This window comes from Elaeis guineensis, chromosome 10, assembly GCF_000442705.2.
Source record: "Elaeis guineensis isolate ETL-2024a chromosome 10, EG11, whole genome shotgun sequence".
NCBI classification, from domain to species: Eukaryota; Viridiplantae; Streptophyta; class Magnoliopsida; order Arecales; family Arecaceae; genus Elaeis; species Elaeis guineensis.
In genome coordinates, this window is record NC_026002.2 from 27584561 (window position 1) to 27606391 (window position 21831).

Genomic DNA, 21831 nt, shown 5'->3' on the forward strand with positions numbered 1-21831 from the left:
CAGAACCCCTTGATGATATTTATTGCTGGGTGAAATTAGTGCTTCCTCCATAAGAAAAGATTTGTTATCATTCTCGACTTTTGCACAATCCTATGTTGTAACCCGAATACCATTTATATCAACAAAAATGCATTCTTTACCATCTCCAAACCGCTATTTCCTCTTATCTTGATGTCAGCACCTCAAAGAGATAAAAACATACCCAAAAAAAACCTTCATCTCTCGTTTTTCTGCCTAAATTAGTGGTGGAGGATACCTTAAAAACAAAAAATACGTAGACTGCTACATATCGGCAATGAATGCTGCACGTCTGTCCGGTTAATCTTTGGCTTATCCTAAACTTGGAAAGATCAAGGCCTCTTTGAATCATAGCTGATGGCTTTATATGAGAATATTATATTACACAGTCATGATTCTTACATATCCCACTACTCTTTCATTCAATAGTTCAGAAAAATCCCATGAAATCCACGGCATCCAAGATTTTACTCTGATGCCATAATGAGAGGTTTCTGCAGGTATAACCTTTTGGACTTGCATCAAGTAGTGTTTCTTATTTTACTTTTCCAGTCATCAGGACATGGAGACTGTAAAATTTGATGATGCATTTCTTTGCAAGAAATCCAGAAACTTTGCCTTCCTCATTCATACAGCTTGGATCAAGTCTTCATAAAACAGGCTGTCTTGAGGAAATGAATTTTATTAGCAGATGGATCACTTCTTTTCTGGCAGCTTCTCTATCAATTCTGGGATTACATCAAATAAATCAGCAACAAGCCCATAATCTGCAACCTGCAATTGAAAAAATCACAACTAAAATTAGATATGATGTCTTATGGCCCTAAAAGATATATCACATTGAGATTGCATGGGACAAGGAATACAGGAATGCTTGTTTGTTCATTGTCCATTTTCATTTCACAGATTACCCATTACAGAAAATAGTGGGAACAATTAAATAAGTAGGATTGTAACATACACGGGAACATTTTCAATCAGTGCTTGGATAACAGTACCTAGTGTTAGCTCTCTTCCCACAATAACTGTCACCTTTCAAAAAGACTGCCCTCGTGAAATATTGTTACCCATTCTACTCAAGATTTCTACTTTCATAAACATTTTTCTACATTGCAATATTAATATCAAGTGGAAAGCCGGCCGTAAAACATTATGATTATGTAACAATCCAAGACCTTGCCCAAAAGGCTAGCCAGAATGTTGTAATTTGGGGTCCTTGGCCCTGCTTAAGTATCCAAGACCTTCTTGACACACATTTGATATAGGCTAAGCACAACGGCTGCATAGGTCCTCACACACTCCCCTCCATTCAAACCCTGACACTCTTACCAAAGAAGGGTCCAATCAGATGCAGAAATATCATGACTAGCTCATGCTCAGCCCAGATGGGCCTATGTTGCAGTGTCCCCTAAACACACATAGACCATTGGCTGATACCAATTGTAATGACCCTATGATCTCTCCAAAATATGCTCGATAAAAATTGTAATTTGAGATTTTTGGCTTGCTTAAGTCTCCAAGAGCTCCCCAACACATGCAATGTGGGACTAAACACACAACAACATAGGTCCATGCAGATTATATGATATAACCTAATGAAGGAACCATCCAAGGTTCCCAAATAGGTAACATTGTACCATGAGAGTGACATGAGAAAGTTTAATATATTCCTTTAGAAGTTAGTTACTGTATTCTGATATACATGTAATAACAAAGTTTTTATCTTTTACAGATTGTTGTTCACATCCACAGAAAGTTTTCCCAAGTCCCTAATAGAATGCCTGGAAATGGTTGGGCTCCAAACATGAACACCCTTGAGTTACAAGTCATCTAGACTATTCATGCTACCACTACAATTGAGTTTGGTCCAAATAACTTGGTAGCTTTGGTAACTATCTTGTCACCAGAAGTCCCATCCTGTTATTTAAAACAATATTTTGGAAGACCGTGCAAGAGGACTCCCACTGCCTTCTATTTCAAAGGAAGAGGATGAAGAGATTGTGACAGAAGTTGCTGAAATTTGAGGAAGGTAATTGTAGTACAATCAAAATCAATAAAACATATATTGGTGCTGAAAGATATCTCAGCAACCTTAGATAATGCCAGTTTGTGACAGAAATCTAGGCATCAAAGAACCATGGAAATTAATTCATTCCAGTCACCTGAAATATGGGTGCATCTGCATCTTTGTTTATAGCCACAATGACCTTTGAATCTCTCATTCCAGCCAAGTGTTGGATGGCTCCTGAAACCCCAAAAGCCATATACAGTTCTGGAGCAACAATTTTTCCAGTCTGACCAACCTGCGGGACGAAATTTCTCATCATGAAAGGATATATGTGGTATTGAGATTATAGCCAGGTAAGAGACTATGATACGTAAGAGAGGATAAGTCAATGAAAGCTGAAACTGCAAGCAGCAAATAAGAAAGTCAAAATGCTAAAACGCATGACCCAGCTGACCATTCTTTTAATTGATAATCCATGATATTAAAGAAGAAAACTCATTAAATTGATAATATATGGGTAAAGAGGAGTGAACAAATGAATAGCATTAAAGCAAACCGAAGCTGCCAGTTCAAGTTAGGGTTCCATGATGGAGCTTGTTTATGAATGTCAATGCCAAAAGTATCACAAATCCAGACTAACACCAAGCAAGCCTTTTGCTCTCCCATACATCAGCGCTATACACTTAGAGTGGGAAGTTGGAACTAGTTGTGAATTAGTGATAGAACTAATATGTTCTTGCATAAATGATAATACATGATTATATAGACTAACAGTGTACATGATGGGAGATCAAATGCCATTTTAAAGGTTAGCAATACATTAGAGAGACTCATGTTAGTCGAAGTATTGAGATGATATGAGATGGTATGGGCATGTACAATAAAGATTTGAGGAGACTCTAGTATAGAGAGGTACTTCGGTTTGTATTACACATGGCAAGAAAAAGAGGGGAAGACCTAAAATAACGTTGATGGAGTTATGAGAAAAGATACAAAGAAACTTGAAATAACAACAGAAGTGGCCCTAAATAGAAATACTTGGTGAATAAGGATCCATATAGCCGACTCTAGATAGTTTGGAAAGGCCAAATGGTTGTGGTTATGGTTGTGTTAGTGCAGATATGTGTCATGCTGAGAGGTGTGGTGCATAAGAAAGAAAAATGCAATCTCCATACATCCATATGTTCCAAACTCCAAAGTGAGTAAAAGCTGGAAAAAGATGTCCATGTTGGTTGAAAGAGGGCTTTCAAAGCACCAGTCTACCAATGCATGAGAAGGTGAATGATTAACGGGGTCCAAAGACACCATCTGGAATGTTGGGATACCAACCAAGTGGATTAAGGGAGATATCTGTGGGTACTGTTTGCAAATACATGAGAAGGTAAATCCCCCAAAGCTTGGTGAAAGATGCCATCCAAAAATAGAACCTGATCCAATAGCACAATTTCATCTCTATTAGCTGTTCATAGAACCAGATCCTTAGGATGAAAAAGTTGAGCAGATGACATATTAATGCCAATGCATGCAATATTTTCAATTACATCAGATAATTTGATCCTATTAAGAATATAACATTATATTCGTGGTTTATGAGACTTAGCTCCATTGTACACAGATCTGACCAAGCATAGATTATGACCCAATCCATATTGCTACATCAATCCAACTGAAAACTCTCATGCAGTCAGTACAAATATCACGCACAATTCATGTTCCCATCAAATAAAACATTTTCACACTTATTAATCCCATACCAGTTAAAAAGCTTGGTTTTCTTTAATATCTATACTAAAAAGCTCGAGTTATCTATACTAAAAAGCTCAAGTTTTTCCGTGCATCTGTCCAGATCGCCACAACAAATTTACACTAAAATGAAGCCTGCTCTTGAAACAGCATGGACTCCACAAAACCTACTGGAGAAAAAGTTTCTTATAAGAAGTTAGTAATTTAGGGCTATTGCTGTGACCTACTTATTTTAAGAAGCATAGGCTTCACATAAATTCAATTCTTCTATATGAAAATATGACAATAATTGATATTCATTTCAAAGTTGTCACAATAGAAAATATACATGCAATGGAGAAAGGCTTATTCCAACATACAAGTCAAAATGCCCATGAGTTTACTGCTGGGTGGCTAGCTATTGTCATAAATGCTTAATGTATTTTCACATGTCAAAATGGAAGGCCATTTTCGTACCCCCTTTTACAAGATCATAGTTTGTTTTACCAACCTGTACCACCCGGTATGGGCGTACCAGAACACATGGCATGGGGGCACTGTACAGTACTATACCAACCCATGGTACAAGTGTTGTCTCACCTCCGGCAGCATACCATGTGCTGGTATCAGGTGTACCACACCAATCCATAGCCCATACGGTACTGGTAAGCTACTAGCTTGGTGATCACTAGTAAAGCAAACTTTGAGATTCAATATATTTATAACTAACCAGCATGAAGTTGAATAGAAGAAATAGCATAAACTCCTGTTCGGAATCAGTATTCAATAGTATTATAAGATTGACCCTTTTTTTTTTTTAAGTGTTACCTGGAGATCATTCGGCACAAATCCTGCATCCACAGCAGCTCGAGTGGCCCCAACTACACAACAGAAAAATAACAATCAGTAATATTACACAACATGGGAAAAAATAAGGTCCCAAATTAAATTATGAAAATGACAAACCATGAAATATGCTTCTATACATTTATGGATTCAAGTCAGTACTGAATGCTTTATCTTTCAAATAAAAAGTAACATGCTTGCCAAGTACTAATTGATAGATAGATCACTTGTCCATCAGCTCCAGTAAGACAGACAAAAGTTTCCACATAAATGTGATCGGTGATCTTATATTATATAATCAGATCTACCTCAAAAGCTTGTTCTTTACTATGTCAGCTCTCCAATGTCATTTATACAGGTGAAAGTCTCAACTGCATTTATTGATGTCACTTCTAGTGCAACAATATTCAACTCAATGCAAGAGAGCCTCCTCTCGTATATAGTACCATGAAAGTCTATGATGCCTAGAAACATAAGCAGGAGGGCAGAATTCCAAAACAGAACAATCTAAAGCAACACGATGAAAGAATAAACCAGAAGCAAGAAAGAAATCTGTGAAACAAGAAGTAGATGGAACTTTGTTATCTTATGTGCGCAAAGAGGTTGCTATGTACAGTTTATTCATGTTTGGTTTATATTTTGTGCTGTTGCCACATTTCTAGAACCCCTATTTTAAGTCTCAGTTTTGAATGGAAGAAAGAAACTTATCCAAACCTGAATATTGACTTGCTTAAGGTATGTACCATTTTTTATATGTTATGGATCAACAAATAAAATTTGGTGAAAAATATGCATCCTTCTGTTTTTCTTGTCATTTATAGATATAATATGCATTGCATTATCTCTTTATGTTGTGCTATATTAGGTTGACAAAAGAATGTTAACTCTTTTTTTCCCTCAGGTGAATATTACCTGTTGAAAAGCATCATTTAACTAATGGAGATGATTTGTTGCCACCTTTAGGAATTCATTTTCCCTCTTAGATTGCAAGAAAAACAGTTGAAAGTATATTTTACGCAGTTTCTTCTCTTGTTGATGTCAACAGTTGTTTTTTCTTATTTGGTTTTATTGATCTGATTTGGCTAAAATAAACAACTAAAGCCATAAAAATGGCCTGAGATGAATGATAACCTTGCAAAATTGGCTAAAATAATTCTGCTATGAAGATGATCTTATCCTGTATATCAAGACATCGAATGATGGCACGCTACTTTACAATAGAAACAGGAAAAAATTGTTCCTTCTTTTCAAGGGATATCTTGTGAGTACAATGATATATAACAGTACCAGTACATACCTGCTGCACCCAGCTTTTCAGCAAGCTTCTCTAATAATTTGAAGTTCTCGGCACTTTTCAACCCTCGGCCCCCTGTGACCACAACACGTGCATTTCCTAGATCTGGTCGTTCTGTATCCTGAGATGCAAGTTTCAACCACCGAGACTTCCCAAAGAATTCTGCATACAGGAAATGGTACAGAAAAATCAAGTGAAATTTGTAAAAAGTTAAGTTTCATCTATTAATAAATATGTAAGGCATTACTTGGGCCATGATTGTTGAACCAACTCTCCCACTTGTTTTCACACTTCTTCATTAAACAATCTTCTATTATTGATGTAGTGCAAAAAGAATGATGTCTAGAAGCACCAAATAGGAATAAAAAAATTGAAGAAATTCAATTTTAGTCATATAGGGCCTGGGCCTTGATAAGGAGGTTTTCGGCATCATTATAGATTCATAAAGAGAAAAAAGATGTCCCATCAAAACTTGGATGAAAGTAGGAAAAGGAGTAAATAAGCTCTAAAATGAGGTACCGAATGAAAACAAAATGGAAGAACAACTAAAATGGTCTGGAAATGTTAAATGAAAACCAGCCTTTGATTATGAAGGCTGGGAGCTTCAACCAAGAGGGGAAGCGAGAGAGAGAGAGAGAGAGAGGACACTACACAGATTTGCATGAAAAAGGGAAACGTAAGGAAGCTCAAAAAAAATGACATGATCTTCGAAATGGAAAAGGATGTTTGAAGAATTGGAGCCAAACTTACAGATTAGGCTTGTTGCTTATGGTTAAGGTTTATGTTTCCAGGGTGCACTTTTAAACTTTAGTTGTATGAAAGCTCTTTGCTTCATAAGCACTGTATCAGTTCATTGCTTCTGCACTAGATATTCTGTTATGTTTTTCTGTTCCTTTTTTTCTTTTCTTGAGGAAAATTGTTACTGTTTGTAAGTCATCTGCTATAAAATAGTGATCTTGTAGTCATCTTGCATATTTTTAAATTTATCTAACATAATCTTTTTTAAAAGCAAAATAATGCACATTCATTTTCCTCCACATGAAGCTCCCATGTGTAACATCATATGAGATGCAAACACAAACTGATTTGGCATCAGAGCTGGTGAACTTTTTCTGAACCATTACGATAATCAATTAAAAAATCATCAATTTTGATATATAAAAGTTACATATGTAAATTTCTCAAAAAAGAAAAATATGGTAAGGACTAAACAGACCTTCATTAAAGGTTGAGAGATCAACCTGAGAGATAGGTGCTGCTTCAGATTTTGGCTCAGCTGATTCAGAGTGCATGGGGAATGATGGGGACCTAATGGTCATCATGCAAGGATCTTTGCCAACATAACGAACAGTACAAAGAGCATTTCCAGCATATATTGGCCTGAAATTATAAGAGTGCATACCTCAAAAAAATTAAATGCTTATCAGTGACCTCGTCTATTGAAACAATACTCAGAACTCAAAAGAGGAAATTAGCACTAATAGCAAGATAGGACCTCCAGCTTTGAAGAAGAGAGGCTTTTATAGAGTAGTTTTATCTGCATCCAAACGTATTGAATATGGATACACCTTGGGTGCAGGCAGATATTCTTTTCAGCATCCATAATTTTTTAGGAAAAAGGTGGTAGCGGACACTATGAGAATAATCAATTCATCCAAGACACATCCCAAATAGTTTAGGGTTCATGGATTACAGCCTTACAGGTTGAACTGGGTCATGCAAAAAAAACATCCAGAATACAATAAATTAATGTTAAAAAAAAAAAAATTTCTTTGAGCTTTCATCATCATGCCTTCCCTAAACAAGAGTAAGATAGCCTATATAAAGAGAATAAGGAAACGTGGAATTATAGAATTATTTTCTGATGGAAGGAATCACAGAATTATTAATATTAAACACAAAAAGATAATATTTATCACATATTATGATGTCAAGAAGTATCTATTTATTGTCGTACCCCTCCAATATCAGTATCGAATTTTTTCAGGTCTTGTCATATCGGTATATGTGAATCTGTGCTTCATAGGCCCTAGGAAACCTCAAAAAGACTCAAAAAGCCACCATCTAAGGGCAACTGTTTACAGGAGGATGGCTCTGCTAAAAGAAGCCCATGCATGACAAGAAAAACTCATCAAATGGGACATGCAGTACAACTGACATTGCAGACTTTGTAACATTGTAAAAGTATGAGCTCTTTCAAATACTGTAAGTTGGACTTACAAAAACCACATGATAAAATTTCATCAAGTCACAAGAGAAAAATGAGCAGAAGTGTACCTTACAAACAGATGTGGCTCAGATATTTCAGTGATATCTGTAACAGGTGAGACATCAAGCAGAGCTGCAGCACGTGGTAGAATATTCTTCCCAAATGAATTTGAAGCAGTAATTATGTGTGAATAACCACCTTTTTGTTGAACCAGATGAACAAGTTCAGCCCAAGTTTCAGCTAGAGGATGCAAAAATATATCTGCATCAGCAACAAGCACCTGCAACACAATCAATAGCTACTTAATAAAGAACTTGTTATCAGTAAAGGAAATGTCTAGATAATCAATTCAATAATATCAATTTTGGTTTTAAAAAAAGTAAAATTCTTTTAAAAGTCCTCAACTAAGAAGTTGAGATGAGAAAAGGTAGGTCTTGGAAGGTCATAAAAGCTTCAAACAAGTAGCAAATAAAAACTAAAGGTGTTGACACACTGCATAATAATTGATCCTTGACCTTGACAACTTAATGCCCCACCACGAGTAGTACAAGTTGGAACAATTAAATGAATCCAAGGCTGAGAGTTCAGGTTTCTTAATGCATTAGAAACTCAGATGATCAAGCATTCCTAACACTGCTACACATATGAACACTCAAAGGTGGCAAGCCTTACATTACACCAAGCAGAGGCCATATGATCTTTACTACATTATGGGGCATAGAGTTTAACTCATAATACATTTTATGCATGCAATCATACATATATACATCATGTTCTTTAAAGCACAGATGTCCCACACATCAGGATTTACGGTGGGTCCTGTTTCCCTTTTTTCTTCATGTGAGAATAAATGTAGGGAAGTGGTTGCCTAAACAATTTTTTGGACTTTAAAAAGAGTTCTAGTCAACCTATTTCTAATAAAAAATTGTAGGACAAGAAGTCAATTGTTTAAATAATAATAGTGTACATAAAGCATCACAGTTCAATTCTGAAGATATTTTTTATATATACAGATACATGTAGATTAGTCGATATATACATGCACATGTGTGTGTGTACATGGGCAGGCCCTCTGTCCTAGCAAGAGCATGGTCATGGTCGATATTTGAATTGCAAGAAGGTGCAGCCCAGTCTGGGAAAGGGATCCATACAGGTTATGCACATACCAACCATGAAAGATTTAAGCTCGAATAATGGACATACAGAAAAGTAGAAAGATGTCACTATAGTTTGAGGTATTTTAAGTTTCAATACTTTGTGAAAGAGGACCCAACTTCCCAGTTGGTGCTTTTAATTGCTATTGTGGTCTCATGGAAAGACAAGTTATGGGTTGGGTTGCTACTTTAAAGCAACAAATTTTAATCAAAGTTCTAGCCTCCAGGTATTACTGTTTTTCCAGTGATTTTTGAGTTCTGCTGATCGACTGACCATTTGTTTTCATGCACTGTTTTTTCATATCATCTCCTCTTTTCTTCCCACCTACTTGGTGCTTTGTGGGAGTCTCACTGCAAATGCATACAATTATACCACAGGTTTGATATGGACTCATTTGAAGAAACTTTTGAGGCCTAATTGGCAGTTTTAACAATCATGGTACATCAAGTAAAACAATTCCATAAAAAATTTAAGGTTTTTTGCATGTCTACCCTTCTAAACATTCAAATTTACATGAATATCCTTTCAAAATTGATATTTGTATATACACTCTCATAAAATACTTATTTTGTATGTATATCCTTCTTTTTTTTTTTTTTTTTGCATATGTACCCATATCATTTAATGCCGCTAAAAAATTAATGGCTTAAAATTTAAATAATTAAAGCATCCTTATGGATAGATGTGTAAAAAAAAAAATTATAAGGATATATATATAAATAGCAATTTTATGAGGATATTTATATAAATTTAAAAGTTTAAAAGCATATACACGCAAAAAAATTCTACTTTAATTTTTATCTATTTCATCTAGATGGATTCAGACCCTCTTACTCTACAATGTAGTAATATATTACATAATATAACAACACAATGACGATATTATATAATATTTTATATATTAAAATACTAATATTATATTTTATTTTTATGCAAGATGGGACGATTATGTCTATCTTATAACAACATGATATATGCACTTATAAAAATATTTTTGATAAAAAATTTTAAAATAAAATATAATAAGATTATAAATTCTTATTGTTACATCATGTCCAAATCTATAACTATATCCATTCTATACAAATGTACAAACTATTCATCTAATATCAAGTTTAGATACTTTTCTTAGAAGCATATTATTATATATTAGAGAAAACATGAATGGTTACAATCTATTTATTTTCTAGATAAAATAATTTTGATCTATCATTTGATAAAAAGACCATTTTATCTAATGTAAATTAATAAATTAAATAAATTTATTATTTTAATTATATATATATTAATTTTTTTTATTAAAATAAGAAAAGAATTAACAAACCAAGAGAGGTGTATTTATGTTAAAAAAAATTTTGCATATATATCCTTTCAAATATTTAAATTTGCATGAATATCCCCATAAAATTGCTATTTGCATATACATATACATATATATATATATCCTTATAAATTTTTTTTTTGCACATCTATCCATAAAGATATTTTAGTCATTTTAGTTTTAAAGCATTAATTTTTAACGGTGTTAGATGATATGGGTACATATGCAAAAAAAGATATTTTATGAGGGTATACATGCAGATATCCATTTTGAAAGGATATTTGTGCAAATTTGAATGTTTGAGAAGATATACACGTAAAAAATCCAAAAATTTACCAATCATCACAATTGAGAACTAGACAAATAACTAGTTAGATGACAAACAAGTGATCCAATGATTCTAATTGTCGGTGAAACTCCAATAACTGCAGCATTAAACTATGATTATTTTCATTATAATTAACTTGAAGCCTCAGAATAGCGACCAGATCTTTCATAACAGTATCAAGCTTCCTTTTTGAGATAATATCAGCTGGTTAGAATGTGCATCTAAGACCCAGAGGCTTGATGCTAAGAAAAGAGGAAGTGTCAGAGTTGAACTTTATATCATTATCAGCATAAAATTGGTAGACTAAATGTGTCTAAGAAGAGATAAAACACACTGCTTAGATGTTGTACAACCTTTTGCTGGATACTTCATGTCTCCTCGTTGCAAGTTATAGCCTTCCATTTTAGTAGACTTGCTGGATGTTGTACAAGTTTTTAAGCTTGGTGACTTTCCTTCTATTAGGCGTACGGCACTTACCCATACAAAACTTCAGAAGCCAACCATCACCATCCTCTCTTTCATCAAGCCTAGACACGTGATGGTGCCAGCTGCCTTCATTCACATTGCTCTAGGACTCACTTTGCTGCAGGAGTCAAGACCAAAACCACTTTTATTTCATGAACTACCTTGTCTACCTTGTTCATGTGTTACTTGGCGAATCAGTGTAATTTGCTAGCTTCTTCACCAGAAATGTCTATGTTTCATTAACACCATTTTACAAGGATTCCTTCATGAATCAAGTTACACAATGTGTGACCACTATCTAACTACCTTCAGTGATGTGTGCAACTTCTATATTTATTGATGATGCTTAATGCAGCATTGTAGATACTATCTCAGCTCGGAGACAAACAAGCCTTACTAAGAATATAGCTCATTCATGCATTCTACCCAACAAGTATATTCTTAGTGTTTCTTAAGAACTCTACAGATGATGTTTAATGTGGCATTCTAGATACTATCTCAGCATGGCTACAAACAAGCCTCACTATGAATATAGCACCTTCATGCATTCTACCCAACAAGCACATTTATACTGTCCTTGAGTATATTTGTAGATCAAGAACATGTTTTTGTAATCTGGCAAGTTGGATTTAGGAAAAGAATAGGAATTATTGCTCGTTGGTTCTTTCAAGTTTTGATTCGTAAACTAATAGAAGGGTGGATGTCAATGCAGGCATCAATATATGCCCAGCATCAGTGCCAAAAAATATAAAGAAGAATTCTTTAAAAAAAAAAAAGATTTCAGATAATGCATAAGAAAACAATAATATCAATAAGTATTTAAAGAAGAAAAGCTAAGCGCCAACCAAATCTTATTACTACATTTACTTATATAAGTTTTATCTAAAATTTTAAAACTTAGTTTTATTCAACTTGTTTTCCTTCGTTTCTGCCTTCTTAATCTTTTTCCTGGTAAAGATTATGTTCTTTTGCCAATATAGCCAGCAGCTACTGGGCTTGGAATGCTTCAAGCAATCTTTACACTCCTGTCAATGCATAACAGAAGATTGTAAAGAAGCTTTCCAGCATGGTTTCACAAATGAACTATTGCTTCCTACTCTTGCGAGCACAGAATTCTCAGCTTCTCTCTTTCCTGCAAAGACTTTGCTATTCCATCGAAAACCTAATTCAGATGAGATTCATAAACAGAACCAGCTTGACAGAACTGGAAATAATAACTCAATGCCACCAATCATTAGCATTACAAGTCAAAACTTGATCCTTATGCTGATATTGAATTACAAGTCCTTGCAACATCAAGCCTTAAAACTTTCTATATCTGAGAAAGAGTAAGAAATTTTTTATGATGATATTAGTAACCTTGATATGGGACTATAATTGAAGACTAAAAAGGTTAGTACCTGGGAAATCAAAGGATGACTTGATGCAGCTTGCAAAGCAGCTTTTCCAATGTCTGGACCTGACCCACCCAAGAGAACGGAAATAGAATTTTCTCTACTAATAGCTGCTGCAGCTTCTACTGCACTCAAAGATGATGGTTTTATAGATCCACCATCATGTTCAGCTACAACCAATGTGCTAATCTAACAATGCCACAAAACAAACAACACAATATCGAATCATCAGCTAAGTATCAAACAAAGATGATGGAAACTTTTAACCCAAGCATATAAAGTATGTTCACAAACGATGATTGTAATCATACAGAACTAGGAAAAAGTTAGTGCATGATAGTCCAAGTGACATGTAATTCTTGAATGCAACAATAGAGTAACTAATGGGAGGCATTGCAAGAACTCATCCAAATAAAATAGCTATGTCGGGTTTGAGTTTACTATATCATGAGGTTATTTGATAAACTATCAATAGAAAGAACATGATTCATGGTTCTGCACATTCATTAATGATAATTTAGAAGAAGAATATGCTTTTCACTGTAAGAGCTCCAATTCTTCAAATCCAAAACATTGCAAAGTTTCAACCAACTGCCCTTTTCACTATAAACTGTGCAAATTGCATCAGCATTGTTGTAGACAAGGGAAGCTGAGTTACTTGAATTCATTCAAAATGGGTCTAGAGGCCTCCATCAAGAGCCTTTTCTTTTTAAACATCTCAAAGTAAGCTAAAATCCTCTTGCAATGGAGTTGCTTGCTCCACAAAGGCTCGTCTCGACAAAGGTGGAAAACGAAGGTTTCCAACCTATCTCACATCATAAACTTCAAATTTTTCCAGTGGATGAAATTCAAAGATGTTTTATCGAGCTAAATATCATGAGTTTTTAACCAAACGAATTAAATATTCATACTTGAATATGTATACAACTCCAAGGAAAAAGGTAACTCAATAAATTGATCCATAACTAGGGATTTCAAGCCCTCGATCAGGTGAGCTTCTTCCTATGGGAAGCACCTTGCATCACTCTTTCCCATATGCAAATATGACATCACATGAATAACGGAGTTTGACATCCAAATCGGGCCTTCCCATGCGACATAACATTGGTTTGTACCCACAGGCCACAGCACCCTTTCCAATCCAAGAGCTCCTCAGATGCTCCCATCCATCGACAAAAGATGGAACATGAAACAACCCACGGATCTGCAATCCCATGCTTCATCTACCAAGCAGAACTTGAACCCATTGGTAACAAATCTAAATTCGAATTGATCACCGGCCCGCAAGTCTTGTTAATCAATTAAGCAACAAAAAGCATTCAGAGGTTGTAGATGGCCTTGGAGTGCATTAAAAAAAAAAAAAAAGAAGAAGAAGAACAAAATAGAATCAAAGTTATTCTGTAAAAATGATAAACAACAAGAATAATATTGCATCCGTGAATAACATCCTATGAGCCATCAAAACTTACAAAGGGCCCGACAAATTATTGGGAGAAACTTACAAGATTTATCGAAATGTTATACAAAAAAGTGTTCGAGGGCACTTACGAATCTGGAAAGGGCGCTGCGAATGGGGAGTCGGAGTGGCGAGAACGAAGTAAAGGAGCGATTCCGTAGAGTTCTGAGCATCGCGAGAGCTGCCATCCTTTCTAAATCCCCGTTCTGGGAACTCCTTTTAATCGGTGGAGAAGACAGGGTGTTTCTCCTTTTATTTTGCGTGTAAAATTGTTCGGAGATTGATCGGATAGAGCCTCAGCTGACGCGTCTAGCACCGCGCGAGTTGGTACCGTTGCAGGCAAACAAGGCAAACGAGCCAAACGGGTTTAGATCTCTTTGCCTGGAAGGGTACTCGGACCCGAACAAAGCAGCGTTATTTATTTTATTTATTTTTTTTATTTTTAAAAAGAGAATTCTAGCAAATAATATGAATACGTATAATAAATTTAAAAAAAAAAAAACCCAATTCACCGTGAAAGAGACCATCCAATCCGTCAAGAGAGATACACTCCTTAACAGTCCTCCAAATATTGTACAGCAATCGATAAGGTGTGCCTACCAACATTTGCTCACATATCCATTCTATTATTGTAGTGAAATCATACTTGATGAGTAACAAGTGGTTCATTTTCGAAATGAGACTGGTATAAATAGTACCAATCTAGACCAGCTTTAATTTGGCTCATGGGACAATAACATTGAAAAGATAACTCCCACCAATTACAATAAAATTCAAGTACGGGCCTCAAATGATGAACCCAATATCTCTACCATCAACCTCAATCACATTAATGTCGAAGTTAACCATTAGAAAGCTCAGAGGTAGGGGCTCTTGGATGATGAAAATCAGTTAAGGCGCTACATGACCGGAGCAAAATTTTTACCCCAAATGGCAGGCTTGGTTCATTTTATAAGTCCATTAAAAAAAAATCCACAAGAAAAATGCCAACCTCCTGATTCTTGTTTTTTCTTTTTTATGCATGCGCATTTATGTGGTGTCACGGCTCAGCTCCTCCGCGAGTGATTTTTGGAAAAGATCTTGTGGTAATATTTTTCTTTAAGAAAGCTATATTAAATTTGTATTTAAGCCAAGCCAAATTGTTTATAGATGAATTCGTCACTACAAGCAACAACTCCGATAATCTCTATCAATGGCAACGATAATAATAATAACTATAATACAATGATACTAATTTATTTTCTCTAAATCATCCACAGCACCTCATGTTGTGAGGTCCATGACTGTGACTATCGGTCACTTCATACCTCATTATCGATCTAATTATCAATCTCTTTTCTCATATTTTTTATATCTCTAAAATCTTAATCTCATGGTTCTGCTAGCTTCTAGCTAGCAGATTTGCAAAAAGTAAGTCTTTTTTATAGAAACCATATCTCTTGATGATTGAATTTTTCGGATTCATTGGCTTCATGATAGATTTTTTTTATTGTTATTGTCTACACCATATTTTCCTTTTTTTTTTATTATTGTTCAAATGATACATGTTCTTCTTTTCCTTCGTTCGTGGTATTTATTTTCTATATTTTTTTATTTTATTTTTTAAGCAGAAATTGATGGTGTTGATAATCATTCGATTAAGCAATGATAACCGGAAAACAATAAACAATCGATGATACTAATGTGTACTAGAAAAACTTTTTGCTCCATTTTGTTATCTAATTAACTATAATTATTACATATCAATTTGTATTTAATTGATGATTTGCTATTTGGTATGTTTAACTGGTAGAGAACCGCGATTCCATATAGCATATTCAAATTTACAATGAGCATAGTCTATGCATGAAAATCTACCATGCCACTGATGCGAAAAGAAAATGCTCTATCTCTACATTTAAAAATACTTGCAGAACAAATATTAAAATTATATTTTTTGATATTTACTGAAATAACGGTTGTCCTAAATATCTGTTATATTTCTCCGTAGACGGTAAATGAACATGCGGGAGCGGTTCGATGTCGCCGTTATCGTCGAACGCTCGCTTGGGGGGGTGCTGGGATCCGTGTCAAGAACCGTTTCTACACGGAAGCCCTCGACACGCTCAGAGTTGGCCCTCTCCGCGTTGGAGGAAGCAGCAGCGATCCCCGGGCGAGTTCTTCTTTCCGATTCGAACACGCGACCGCCGCTGGAGGAGGGTGAGGGCGATGAGGATCGTGGGATTGACGGGCGGCATCGCATCCGGGAAGACCACTGTCTCCAATCTCTTCAAATCCCATGGCGTCCCCGTCGTGGACGCCGACCTCGTCGCCCGTGTAGCTCTCTCTCTCTCCCCCCCCATCAAAAATCTCTGATTTCGTCAAACTGCCAAGAGTTGCATTTTTTTTAATTTTCTTGAAAAAAATTATTGATATAGTTTTTAGTAACAGATTTTTGGGAACTACGTTTTACTTGATAAGAATTTTTTGAGAATTCTTGGTTGATAATTTTTTTGGCAGCTGGTTAGAAGTTGAAAAACATATTGAATTTCTGGAATATGCAGAGGGCTTGGCATTGCAGGTCCTCCAATTTTCCGAGGTTTTCTCAGCTACGAATTCAGCAACAATTCTTAGTGTTGAATGGGATTTGATTATATTGACAACATAGGTAATGGAGTGCTTTAGAGCTAAAAATAGACCACTTCTTGCAGAAATGCATCCTAATAAGTTACATATGATATTAGCTTGATGCATTGATTCTTTCTATATGGGAATGGCACCTTCTGGACATCAAGCTAATGGAAGTGTTTCCGATTGTTCACACTATTAGGCACATGGATTTTTAGGAGTGCAAGGAGTGGCTTTAGTATATGTAGTTAATCTTTAATTTATTTGTTGGTTACTGATTAATATTTCTGGACTCAGGTAATGTTCTTTTTTAGTCAAGTGACTTGAGTCAGTGTTCATGTGAGAGTCCTGCTTTTTAGGTTAAGGGCCTCATCTGAGAAGGAAAGATCCGAAAGAGTCCAAGTTGAGTTTAGTGTAGGTTACAAGTGTCTTAATTTATTCAAGGTTGTGTTTCAAGTTGCTTTGATTCTTTTACAAGCATGTAATAATGGAAGGAATTTTTATGTAAAAAATTGAACTTTGATAAAAGAGCTGTTGTCGTCTTATTTCTTGATATGGCTCCAACCTATGGGAGTTGGTGATGCCTTTAACTCTCTGTGATGATTTTTTGAGAAACCACACAGTTATGCTCCATTAGGCGACTGATCTTGGTTCCACTTTAGGTTTTCTTTGGTTTCAATTCTTAGAGCTCTGTAGTTGCACTAAAACTAAACATCGGATCCAAGGACATTGTTCTTAAGCCCTCTGCTGCATATCTATTATATTTAGCTTAACAACTCAGCAAATCTTAGAGCTCTGAAGTTGCACTAAAACTAAACATCAGATCCTATGATATTATTCTTAAGACCTTTGCTGTGCATCTACTTTGTTTAATTTTTCTTCTCAGCTCTCCCCCACCTTTCATAAGTGCTTATTTATCCTTTGACCAATATTAACTCTTGTACCTTACCATTGCTTTCTTATAACTCTATTTTGGACATATCAATCTACTGCATCAATTTGACTTGATGCATACCACAGCCTCTTTACTCCTTTTTTGCTTTTGGTACATCAGCCTCTTTACTCTTTGTTGTTCCAATATTGTCCTATAACCCTTCAAAGTAATATTGTGTTTTATGAATATGCCAGTGATTTTAATCTTCTGGGCATCGTCATGGTCAAATTGATCTTTCATCAAATTTGAATATTTGCATGTGAAATTCTATCCTCTGTGGCATTCAATACTATGTAGATAAATTCTTTTGTTCTCACATATGGTTATATCATGCTGTAGGCTTTTCTGTGGTGTACTTTGTTGTGCATTTAATAGTATTAGACCATTCAGTGTGTTCAAGACATTTGAGCGATAGTGTCTCATAATTGTATTCTTATCTTTATAAACATCTGTGCTTCTTCTCATTGGGTAGCATTTTTTTTTTTTTTTTTGGCAATTTTCGTGCTCTGTGTTAGGGATATTGCTGATTCTGGGGCTAATTTGTTTCAGGATGTTGTAAGAAAGGGGACTGGTGGTTGGAAAAAGGTTGTAGCAGCATTTGGGGATGATATTTTACTAGAAAATGGAGAAATTGATAGAGCATGCCTGGGTCAAATTGTTTTTTCTGATGCTACAAAACGTCAACTTCTAAATCGGTATGTACCTCCAATAATATCTTATAACAGGAAACTCTCAACTTTGTCTCAGTGATATGTACGAATCCTGCTAGAGTATTACTTGAAGTTGGTTCTAGTCTTTATCAAAAGGAATTATAAGAAAGATTGTTAGTGCAGATCTCTAATATCTGGGAATAAGCTGTTGGTTAAATCTTTGTTTCATGGTTATTTTAACAGATACCAGTGGACTTTGTTGCTACCAATATAGCCTTCACAGTCACCCTCAGGAATACTTAACAACAACTTAATTTCGTGTTAGAGTTGATGTTCTTTGTAGAAATCATTACTTATATGTTATTTGTAGAAATCATCACTCATAACTCAAAAAGTAATAACGTAGATTGCTTGTATGAAGTTTGTGTGGCCAGTTCAATCTTGAGGGATCAAATTGACTAGATCATGGCTGAATAATTTTGCTTATTCTCACTTTTGTAATTCTTATTTTATTTTCTTGGCCACTGCTTTGACTCTTTGCTTTATAATGCTTACACTGTGAAAGGAATCCAGGTTCTTTTGGCAATCAAGGGGAAGAAAGAAAAAGCCTGTAGACTTTCAAGCTGATGTAGTTTTTTCCATCTTATTGCAGTCTATTAGCTCCATATATTTCTTTTGGCATTTTTTGGGAGGTGGTGAAGCTATGGATCAGGGGGTCTAAGGTTATCATTCTTGACGTCCCATTGTTGTTTGAGGCTAAAATGGACCAATGGACAGCTCCTATTATTGTTGTATGGGTTGATCCTGAAACTCAGGTAACACGCCTAATGGCAAGAGATGACATATCTCAAGAACAAGCCAAAAACAAGATTCATGCTCAGACTGCACTAGATTGGAAGAAGACAAAGGCGCATATGGTCATCGATAACTCAGGTACGCTTGAAGAAACAAAACTACAGTTTCAAGAGGTCCTCAACCAGATTAGTAGGCCTTTAACATGGAAGGAACTTGCCTTCTCCAGAGAAGGTGTCTTTTGGATTCTTGTATCTGCAATTGTAGGTGTTTTAGTGGTGCAGAAAAATTTAAAGTGATGATGGGAATTACCAATCTGTATACTTCTGCAGCTAATCATGCTTGTTCAAAATAAAAGAGAATTTTGTCCAATTTATAGATAATTTCCTGAACTACCTTGGTACAAGCTTTGTAATTCTGCTTCCTTTACAACTATGTTCAATGTGAATCAAAACATCCTGCATTCAGCTGTATTGCTTAATCTAAGTAAGACTGCATTTTTGTCATTTCGCTTGGAGTTGGCCAATCACTGATTTATAAACAGTCAAAAAGTTGGTTTCTCGATTGAGCTGATTTAAATTTTCTTCGTTTTCTATGATTAATAATTTGAATTCTAAAACCGCTCAGCATTTGTCCTGTTATGCTGACTTTAAAATATTGGAACTCTTCAGATTCTTTCTTGATTTACATTTTTAAAAAAAAAAAAAAACTAATCAGTTCGTAAACATGCTTCAATATGTCATTTTAGACATGGTTAAGATAGTGGAAGTTTAGTTGCCTGGAAGATTTCAGTATTTTATTTCTTTCCATATGCTCCAATGCCATTTGCTTGACCTTGATCTCCTATTTCATCACATCTTACTCCATCATAACAATTTGTTATGGACCAATATTGCTCTGAATGCTTTAAGTCATGCACCTTGGGCAGTTGTTTTGACAGTAAGACAAGCATGGAATTTACTGGCTTGTACCTGCACCATCCGCTTGGGTGCAAGTACTTACTACCATTCTACTTGTCTTCCTGGTTAATGAAGGCCTGTCGGATTATGTTTTTATTGCATGCAGCTTATTATTAACCACACCTGGTTGCTAACTCATGTAGGTTATCTTTTCTCTCTTTTCTCCTTTTTCCCTCCCCGTTCAGATGTTTCGGAATGTTCAGCAGGTCAAGACATGAACATAAGAACTAATCTGTGAAATTCATCACTGGACATCAAATATGCTGCTCCATTATCGACATTTCCTCCTATTATTTTTTCAACCTCAGATACTTGAAATCTTGCAAGACCTAATTAAGGTTAGCCAGGGCTCAAAGGAAGCAATGTTAGATATCAATGGAGCTTCATTCACCTGACCGCTGCTAGAAAAGACCTTTTTTGTCCGCTATATCTATGAATATTACTCATATAACTTTCTATGAGTTGCTCTTACCTCCGGATGCCATACTGCAGTGCAGGGCATGCTCGAAAGTTTAAGCAGAGTAAGATCTTGATATCACTTGTATAATTTATGCCTTTGAAGCTTTGGGGAATCATATTTTGCAGAGGAGGCGACATATCTACGAAAGGGATTATGGTTTTGGTGTCAAAAGGAAATATGTGAATGTCAATGTAAGCAATAAGAAACCATCAAGGCCGCCGGTTTTACTTGACATTAGCAGTTATATATTTTTTTGATGCTTGGTGTCAAACAGTTGTCCTGAGGACTTGGTCGCAGGTTTGTACACATTGACCAGAAGGGTTCATGGTAGATGATTTTCTTTTTCTTGAAGGCAGAGTCTGTAATGTGCTGCGTTCCAAGTTCAACCCCCTCCCAACCACCCCCCCCTCTCTCTCACGCAGAGGGGATGTTGCTTCCTAAGAGTTGAACCTGGACCTCTCCTAAGTGGACAGGGATAACAACCAGCTAAGGCTGGTAGACATGCTATTGCTTTTTATCAGATCTCAGTGCAGCTTTTGTTAGTGTTAAATGGACCATGCATTCTTCAAGTGCCATAGCTTTCCAAAGGTCCATTCCTCTATGATCTTCAGGACTCTTCCAGTCATAGTTAGATCTCTCAGTTGTCTTGTCACCTTCAAGTTTGCTTAACCATCCACTTCCCTCTTGTCATCATTGTCGTAACTATGCAATTGCATGCACCAACTTCCAGCCAGGTGCAAATGCTTCACAAAAGTAACCTACTATAGTAGCGGATACCACAGTCTCCTTGCAAGAGTTGTCTAATATCGGAATGCTTTCCCAGTCAAATGATATTGGAAGTAAAGCGGCATTTATGCCCCAAAACTTCATATGGACGAATTTAACTACTATGCTCGGAAGCCGCAGATCTTCACCGTGTCCGATCAGGCCATGGTTCATGTTACTAACTATAAGAGAAATTGTGGACCTAACAACACTTGGAAGCAATGCACTTTTCCTGTGGGATACTTTGATACAGATTGATCAAATTGGTTGTTATTGACGAAAACAAGCATGGGAGGTACAGAAGCTTGAAAGTTCTAGTTCTACAAACAAAAGTACAAATCAAAGAAACAACATTGAAGTATCAACCATCTTCAAAATTCCACATAAAAATTAGATAGTTTTTTGTAGCTATATGGCATTTGTGAGGGCAGTGAAACCTAAGAGATAT

At 35.7% G+C, this 21831-nt stretch overlaps 2 protein-coding genes across 4 annotated transcripts; one reads left to right on the plus strand and one right to left on the minus strand.

Annotated features, from left to right (window-relative positions):
* Window positions 1–358: 358 nt before the first annotated feature.
* Window positions 359–14542, minus strand: LOC105052492 (electron transfer flavoprotein subunit alpha, mitochondrial). Of its 2 annotated transcripts, XM_010933319.4 has the most exons (8): window positions 14309–14539; window positions 12767–12949; window positions 8166–8377; window positions 7105–7268; window positions 5892–6050; window positions 4577–4629; window positions 2181–2321; window positions 359–792 (listed from the first exon to the last, which is right to left on the minus strand). In XM_010933319.4, the coding sequence occupies exons 1-8, from the start codon at window positions 14402–14404 to the stop codon at window positions 715–717; spliced, it is 1086 nt and encodes a 361-aa protein (XP_010931621.1). In that variant the 5' UTR covers window positions 14405–14539; the 3' UTR covers window positions 359–714. The 2 variants fall into 2 exon arrangements, with proteins under 2 accessions (XP_010931621.1, XP_010931623.1); XM_010933321.4 differs by lacking the exon at window positions 12767–12949 and having other exon boundaries at window positions 572–792; window positions 14309–14542.
* Window positions 14543–16214: 1672 nt separating this feature from the next.
* On the plus strand, window positions 16215–20969 carry LOC105052493 (dephospho-CoA kinase). Of its 2 annotated transcripts, XM_029266917.2 has the most exons (4): window positions 16215–16532; window positions 18307–18452; window positions 19060–19340; window positions 20344–20969. In XM_029266917.2, exons 1-4 carry the CDS (start codon window positions 16236–16238, stop codon window positions 20394–20396), a joined length of 777 nt encoding a protein of 258 aa, XP_029122750.1. In that variant the 5' UTR covers window positions 16215–16235; the 3' UTR covers window positions 20397–20969. The 2 variants fall into 2 exon arrangements, with proteins under 2 accessions (XP_029122750.1, XP_010931624.2); XM_010933322.4 differs by lacking the exon at window positions 20344–20969 and having other exon boundaries at window positions 19060–19614.
* Window positions 20970–21831: the final 862 nt, after the last annotated feature.

Bases quoted from the DNA above. Each gene is read 5' to 3' on its own strand.
- LOC105052492 (XM_010933319.4), bottom strand. From the start codon at position 14,404: ATGGCAGCTCTCGCGATGCTCAGAACTCTACGGAATCGCTCCTTTACT. The intron at 12,950-14,308 runs GTAAGTGCCCTC...TGGCATTGTTAG, and splicing joins GCAGCGCCCTTTCCAGATTC to ATTAGCACATTGGTTGTAGC. The intron at 793-2,180 runs GTGACTGGAATG...TTTCAATTGCAG, and splicing joins CAGATGCACCCATATTTCAG to GTTGCAGATTATGGGCTTGT.
- LOC105052493 (XM_010933322.4), top strand. From the start codon at position 16,236: ATGTCGCCGTTATCGTCGAACGCTCGCTTGGGGGGGTGCTGGGATCCG. The intron at 16,533-18,306 runs GTAGCTCTCTCT...AATTTGTTTCAG, and splicing joins ACGCCGACCTCGTCGCCCGT to GATGTTGTAAGAAAGGGGAC. The intron at 18,453-19,059 runs GTATGTACCTCC...ATCTTATTGCAG, and splicing joins AAACGTCAACTTCTAAATCG to TCTATTAGCTCCATATATTT.